Raw genomic sequence first — 8,153 nt, forward strand, 5'->3', positions numbered from 1 at the left:
AAATTGTAAAATAATAAAAAAAATACATATCTATATCTCTCTCTATATATATACACACACACATATATATATATACACACATATATATATATATATACACACATATACATTATGCTATACAAAATGCAACTGCAACAAACACTTATAAATAACAATACTGTGAATTAGATGTGAACTGCTATTAACACAATAAAGATGTGATTACTCAAAGATATTTACTGATCAATAACAAGCAGAGGAATACACACACACACACACATATATATCTATATATGTCTATATATATATATATATACACACAAACACATATGTGTATGTGTATGTGAACATAATACATACTTAAGATGTAACTTTTTTCTTCTCCAACAGTCTGAGTTCCCCTAGCTTTGAATTGACTGCAATCCCCAAAGCCCCTCTGGATACATTGGGGAACCTCTTCCTGACTGCCACTGTAACAAACAAAAGTCACAGTTGTAGTACTTTTATCACAGTTAAAATAAAAACATGATTTAAATTAGCTAGCTTCATTTAGGAAACAGATATTTCCGTTTATAGAGATACAGATATATTTTACACATAATTTTACCTTTTTTTTCCCCCCGATGGAAATTCTATCCAGTTCACATTACAGTAATACTAACACCCCTTTTGGTCATCTATCCTTACTCTCCAGCATTCAATCTGTTGACCTTCTTCGTCTGAGTCACACTACTTCAATGCATCATCACCTCTTTGTGCAATTTTTATTGTTGCAAAGTGAGTTACTTGTGCAGTATGCAATTTTACATACACAGTCTTCACTTACTATATATGGCTGTCATGGTTTCTTTATCAAGGGCAGTTCTTCGCTCTGCGCCGATGTCTGTTTTGCTGTGTCCTATAAAAAGCATGAACATTTGAGTGTCTGACTAGTTTTAGATTTCCAAAAATCTGATCTTTGTTCATCTAAACATTTGAAGTACAACATTATGCTTTTTGGTAAAGAAACTGGTGACAGAGAAGTAGGCTTTTTAAAATACTGTTAGCTAACCATTGGAACTAAATTTCAAAGCTGTTTACCTTTTAAATTGCTCTGGATCAAAACCTCCAGTGGGAAGGCAGCCATCAGAAGAACACGCACCATTGAAGTGGGTGTTTTGGCCTGAAGAGCAGCAGCCCACTGATGTTTAAGAATTTTTACTCCTGTAGCATGTGCTATCTCCACCTGTGGTTGCAATCACATAAAAAGAGTGTTTCAATATAAATTGTTTTTAAAAAACACATTTGAGTATGCACCTACCTAAATTCTCAGCAAAAATTACTTACATATTCAGCATCACTGGTACCCTTTAAATAAAAAAAATACATACATACGAAGTCAATAACTTAGATGATTGAGTCTTTACACTTTAATGAGAAAGATTGACATTTCTCGGTGGCACAAAGCAGAAGCAAAATACTTACTTTAGCATCACCAGATGTAGAAGCTTTGCATGAAGAGTTGGGCACCTATAAAGGATAATATTTAAAGATTAAAAAAAAAAAGACACATAGCATTGACCGCCATAAAATCACTGAATAAATATCAGAATGTGACAATGTTGCACAACTATCTAAACCTTCTTCTAAGTCATGTGACATATTTTGATGACGTAAATATATCTATACAATTCAAGTAAATAGGTACAGCATACATGTTCTGGAGAAAAAAACAACAAACAAACAAGCAAAAAGCAAAACAATATATAAGAATCCAGTAGGGTAAAAAATCTCTTCTGAAGCAATAGAGTTCATTTTGGGTGAAAAACAAAACATTTCTCTAAAATATATATACTGACACCAGCAATCAACATCCTGATTGAAATTATTTCCCTCCTAGTCAATCTACTGCTCTGTGCATGTGTCAAGCACTACGATTGTATCTATGCATATAAATTCACCATATACATCCTGCAAAAATGTCCCAAAGCGCTCACACATTCAGTCATCAACCCATTCACACACTGGTGATGGCAAGCTATATTGTAGCCACAGCCACCATGGGACGCACTGACAGAGGTGAGGCTGCCGGACACTGGCACCACCGGGCCCTCTGACCACCACCAGTAGTAGGTGAAGTGCAAGGTACACAACAACCGAGACCGGCAACCTTCCGACTACAGGTGAACTATTCGTTATGTACTAGCAATCAAGCTTATTTAACTAAGAAGCTTGAGATATTTGAATGTAAAATAAAATAAATAACAATAAAAATAACATGATATAACAACGTACATTAAGGATATCTGCATTTAAATCCACAGGCTAAAAGTAATATAGTAAATGTGTTATTAATAGTACAGGTATTTGTGCAAAATAATTTACAGTATATCTCCAAAAGTTGAATCTGTTCATCTTTACGTAGCGTTTTGTGGGAGAAACGTTTAAACACTCATCCAAGTGACTTCTTCAGTCTCAAATTTCCAGTATAGTACTTTGCATGTACAGGTAGCTGTGGTGTGAATTGTAACTGAATATCAGATGAATGTCAGAGAAATGAAATGTATTCATTTTTTGTATTTATCAATCATAAAACCTTCTGTTTTGTGACAACAATAACTACTTTTTGTTGGTCGGTATATTGCCCCATAAACAATTGCGACAAGTAATGTCATTGTCATTTTAAGACCATTTAATGCCTTTGAGTGTATAATCATAAAATAACACCATAATAATGCAAGATCTACACACTTTCAATTGACAAACAAACTACTATTTCTTAAAATATTTAGATCATGGATATTAGGTATGAAAATATTAGATACCTTAAAAAACTTGAATAAATAGTAAATTTTCTAACAAATAGAAAACAAAATGCACAAAGAGCTTTTATGGAGATTTTTCCATCTACAAATTTTTCCCTTTTTTACTGTGAAAAACATATCGTGCTGAAAAACACAATCTTATTAAGCAATGTATAACTAGTAGTACCGGTGTGAATGACGACAAACATAGCTAGTGTTTGGGAAATCTGTTATAAAACAGTTATTATTTCAATAGTTATGCTTAACATGTGACATAATATCACGTGACACAGACACTGCGTAAAAAACCACAACAACTAATACTTACTTTAGGAGAATGAGGGAGGGTAGCATCAGGTTGAGACTTTGACATCTGTAAGAGAAAAACTGATGTATTAGAAACAACTCGCTTAAAAATACATTAATGTGGCAGACTGTTCCCTGTTCCGATGCACTGTACAAGTACAATCAGAGCTATCACAACAATGGGGGCGGTGCCACGTGGCTGCAACCCTAGGTACAATGTACAAGTACATATAACTACATATTATGTGAATAAAGCAAGAATCTGTTTAGGTTACGCACACTGCTGACTGATGCTTGTTAGGTTTATATGATTGTAAACTGCACAAAAACAACAAAGCAACAAAATTAATGATAATGACAAACAAATTGATTAGATTTCACTTACGTCAGGAAGATCTGCATTCATTGTCATGGGCTGAAATAAATAAGCACAAACATTAATGCTAAACAACCAAAAGAACCTCCAGAAGGCCTTAAAATGATTAAAAAGGCAAGGAAATTTGGAACATTGTAATTAGTGATTATTAGTGAAGCATAACTGTGCTTTGTGTCTAACCTTGGTAAGTAAATGTTCTGTAGCCTGAAGGAGAGGTGGGATTTCTGTGAAAGTCAAATTAAATGTGAATAGGTTTTGATAGTCTTTGTATATAACAAGTGTAAACACACACATAACACATGCAATAGTACAGTACTTACTTTCAAGTATTTCATTTTTCAGCCTCTCGTTCTCTCTTTTTAGATTCGAGTTCTCTTCTCTCAACTGATTAATGACACGCTGTAGATGTTCAATTTTCTTTTCATTCCATAACCTTAGATCGTTTTGTTGGTCTGTTGGGTATGCCTAAAAATGAAACAAAAACTCTCTCTTTAAAAGCCACCTTAGTGATTCTGTATGAAGGAATGATCTCAGAGCAGTTGTGGCAAAATGTTGGAAAAATTTTGAATAACAAATTGTTTAACTAATAAATTCTTATTCTCAAAAAGATAAACAATAAGCACAAATGTATGTGTGTGTGTATGTATACAGTCAATTCACAATTTATTTAGACACCTTCAACTAGGGCTGTGCGATGTGTCCAAAATCACATATCCCGATATAAGACATCTATCGTCCTGATAACGACATAAATCACAAAAATTTAACATTTTATGTAAATTATGTGAATCTCGGGCAACTCGACTTGCGTGACGTGTTTCCAGCTGGGCATCGTGTACCTGGAGTCGAGTGTTTTAACCGATGCATGAAATGTTACATAAGTTGGATGTTATGTTGTTTATTACACAACGTGCTGCGGGGAAAAGTCTGTTCTAACCATACTTGCCAACCTTGAGACCTGAGAATTACAAAGACATTCAAAAGGGCTGTTGGGGGGGGGGGTTACATATATATATATATATTAGTATATATTTGTGTGTGTACCTGTGGCAAAACACTCACCTTTTTCTTAGCTGCTGGTTCGTCTACCTCTGTGGCCTCAAGGAGTTTCATAGAAGGTTTACTTTTTCTCTTAAGCACCTCTGGCTTGGGTAGTTGTTCCTCAATTTCCTTAAGTTTTGTTTGCAAGGTTTTTTCCCTTTCTGAGGAGGCAGAATAATAAAAAAAAAAGGCTAAAGTACATCATAATAAAATTGATTAAGTTACATATTTTGATTAACAAATAGCGACAATAAAGTAATATTATATTGGAGAAAAGGCACCTGCTAGCTTGATGATGGAGGCTTCATAGACCGGCCACCGCCTTTTGGCTCCTTGGCGCCTTGTCGCCACTCCACCAAATAAACATCCTTTTCCTCCAAACCGTCCAAGTATTCCTCCTCATCAAAATCCCGAATGTGTTCAGTTGGCAGAATTGAGAACTTTCCATCTTCCGACCACTTAATTAACGCGAACATTATCCGCTTGTGTCTTCCCGTCTGTATCGCGCCATTCCACTCACTGTCGGAAATTGCGCCTCAGAGGTCGGTTATATTTAAAAAAAAAAAAAAAAAAAAAAAAAAAAAACAACAAAAACTAACAAACAGATTTTTTTTGCTGTTGTTGTGTTGTTGTTTGGGAATATTTAAATATTTACTTTTACGTATTACTTTTTATTTTATCTTAATTTATAAAAAGCACAATGGCAACGCGCATGCGCATACTCTGCTCTGCGCATTAACCTACACAGATCTAGAACGAATACGCTGCATTTTTTGAATAATCTCTGGTGAGCATAGATTTCATAGAAAAAAAACATACTATATTGTTTTAAGTGTTTACCTTTTTCGATTAATCCTGTGACGTACAAAGACTGACGTTTTAGGACTTTACGTTTAAGTTTTTAAAGTTTTTCTTAAGGTGTGCATTGCGCGTGCAGACCCTCTCGGAAGCAAACGCTGCAATTTTGCGAACTCCTGGAAAACTGCTCGGTAAGCATATATTTCACAGTAACATGCTACATTTATTTTATATGTTGCAGTTTCTGTTTTACAATCCTCGATGTTTTCTTCAATGTAATTTTAATTTCATCAATAGGTCACATGTGAGTCAAAATGAGCGAGCCTCCTGAAAGTATTTCGTATAAACGTTATCTAACTGATCCTGAAGAGGAAATTCCTTCAAGAACCAAACGGAGATGGGCACAAAAAGAAAGGTGTGTTGGTAATGTAATATCCTCACTCTTTAACATTAACGAATGCCATAGGGCCGCACAATCAATTAATCTAGTGGCAATCACTAAGGATGACACAATTATGTAATCGTTCAAAGTGGCAAATAATCGTCCACTGCATGCTTAAGACGTTTGTTTGTTTTCTATCAAGAATAAACAAAGCCAATGTGTAATAGATATTTGGGGTTTAATACTCCAGAATAGCATTGAAGGATTTACAGTTAGTGTTTTCAGCTTATGTTCTTGTAAAATAGGACATGCAGTTGCTTAAAACAACATAATTCTAAGTAATTTTTATATAATGTCATTAATAACCACAATGAAAATATTAAGGAAAAAATGACAATCTTTATAAATTACCATAGCATAAGGTACGATAAATGTACTCTGGCTCCCAAATGAATGATCTGGAGTTTTAAACAGCGAGGCTATGTCTAATCTGCTTATTACTGATCAATAAACATCTTTATAAGTGATCACATCTTTATCGTTTTAATAGCAGTTCACTTAGAGTTCAAATATAGCAATAAGCAATTTAGATTTTCTTTCTTGTATATTTTCTTTTTCAGAATTAAGGTTGCAGAAGAAGAACTTCAGAATGTTATCAAGGAATGTGAAAAGGTATGCCTTATGATATAATTGGTGGTTCAATTTGCATTTTTGTAAATTCATATATATATAAGTTGTTCTAAACCTTTATGAATTTCCTTTTAACATAAAATAATGTTGATAATCAAACAGTTGCTGGTCCATCTTGACATAGTATGGACATAGTATAAAATAACAATACTATGGAAGTCAGTAGGGACAAGAAACTGGTTACCAGCATTCTTGAAAATATCTTCTTTTGTGTTCAACAGAACAAAGAAACAGGTTTAGAACAACTTGAGGGCAGTGTTGGGCAAGTTACTTGAAAAAAGTAATCAGTTACTAATTACTGATTACTTCCCCCAAAAAGTAATCCCGTTACTTTACTGATTACTTATTTTCAAAAGTAATTAATTACTTAGTTACTTAGTTACTTTTTAAAAACACGATTTACAACCTGAATAGGTGATAAAGCGATAGATCTTTCAGCCCAATTCTACTTTTTCTGCATAATCCATCATACAAAATGTAATCAAATGGAAAAGTCTCTTTTTAAAACTTGTTTTATTAGTTTTAATCTTTTAACTTTATCCATCAAGCAAAAATTAAATTATATGCAACATTCTCTGACTGGAAGAAATTTGTTTAACATTTAAACCTATTTTCTGCACATTCCAGCACATAAAATAAAATATTTTTTGTGTTTACACTCAGTCTTTCAAATAGATGCAAGTAAAACACAGCAGAAAATAAATAAAATCAAAGACTAGCGGTCCTGTTGCTCTATTTTCACCTGTAAAGCAGGACTGGGGTAGGCGGAGGTTTACCGTGGTGCAGGTGTGCCGCAGCGGTCAGTGGAAGAATCCGCGAGTTTCTCTGTGAGTTTCACATTACGTCATAGTACACTCGGTGCTTGCTTGGAAGTTTAGGGGTTTTTTCGCTGTAAAAGAAGTTTTCTTCCACGCTGGGACACTAATGTTTTTGTCACTTTTATGGAATCAAACTCAAAATAAGGTCAGTACTTCCACGCTGTAAACGCTGCACGCTACACTCTGTCCCGCACTCGATATATTATGATCTGCAGACAGCTGTTGTCACGAACGTCGCACTCGCTTACGTCACTGTCATGAGACGTTCTCGCAAAAAATCACGGTTTTAGTAACGCAGTAACGCAGCGCGTTCCTACGTGAAAGTAACGGTAATCTAATTACCGTTTTGCAATAGTAATCCCTTACATTACTCGTTACTTGAAAAAAGTAATCCGATTACAGTAACGCGTTACAAGTAACGCGTTACTGCCCATCTCTGCTTGAGGGTGATGATTACCAAAATAAAGTTTTATTCCTTTTTCCTTTTTATCTTATCATCCATTTTATCATATCCCTTAGCATTTAATTACTTCAGTTATACCAAATAATAAATGACTGATTAATATTACTATTAATAAATGATCTTATTGGTCTCTTTTTAAGGTTAGTATTGGAATACAAACATTTTGGGTTGTTTGTAATAAAAACACTTTTAATGCATAAATCTAAATTGGATTTATCATGAATATTGGACTATAGATTTGTTGAAATAAGTACACCATAGTTAGTTGAATTTTCAAGTCAAGAAATGAAATCAAAAAGATCATTAAATTTCTAGACATTATTTTTTAAAGAATATTCATGAATTAGTGCATTGATAGAAAAAAATAAAACAAGTAATCATTGTTCTAATTATTATTTTTACAGTAATTTCTACTTTCTACTGCAATCATATATTCTTACAGAATTTATCATGAAAGAAAGCACTAAGCATTCATTTTGAGAGTTAATCTTGGACAGCCAAAGCCCACTTAAATTTT

The 8,153-nt window shown here is 33.9% G+C and overlaps 1 protein-coding gene across 1 annotated transcript; it reads right to left on the bottom strand.

The window, feature by feature from the left end:
- Positions 1 to 102: 102 nt before the first annotated feature.
- Positions 103 to 4,799, bottom strand: LOC120435395. Its single transcript, XM_039604929.1, has 11 exons — positions 4,767 to 4,799; positions 4,507 to 4,646; positions 3,765 to 3,909; positions 3,625 to 3,668; positions 3,454 to 3,483; positions 3,091 to 3,135; positions 1,444 to 1,488; positions 1,306 to 1,326; positions 1,060 to 1,204; positions 806 to 877; positions 103 to 449 (listed from the first exon to the last, which is right to left on the bottom strand). Exons 2-11 carry the CDS (start codon positions 4,555 to 4,557, stop codon positions 340 to 342), a joined length of 708 nt encoding a protein of 235 aa, XP_039460863.1. The 5' UTR covers positions 4,558 to 4,646; positions 4,767 to 4,799; the 3' UTR covers positions 103 to 339.
- Positions 4,800 to 8,153: the final 3,354 nt, after the last annotated feature.

This window comes from Oreochromis aureus, linkage group 3, assembly GCF_013358895.1.
Source record: "Oreochromis aureus strain Israel breed Guangdong linkage group 3, ZZ_aureus, whole genome shotgun sequence".
Lineage (NCBI taxonomy): Eukaryota > Metazoa > Chordata > Actinopteri > Cichliformes > Cichlidae > Oreochromis > Oreochromis aureus.

What these genes read in the sequence shown, in the direction of transcription:
- LOC120435395 (XM_039604929.1), bottom strand. Translation starts at nt 4,557, where the DNA reads ATGAAACTCCTTGAGGCCACAGAGGTAGACGAACCAGCAGCTAAGAAA. An exon ending in AACCAGCAGCTAAGAAAAAG is followed by an intron (nt 3,910 to 4,506) that starts GTGAGTGTTTTG and finishes TTTCATTTTTAG; the next exon opens with GCATACCCAACAGACCAACA. An exon ending in TGAATGCAGATCTTCCTGAC is followed by an intron (nt 3,136 to 3,453) that starts GTAAGTGAAATC and finishes TTTCTCTTACAG; the next exon opens with ATGTCAAAGTCTCAACCTGA.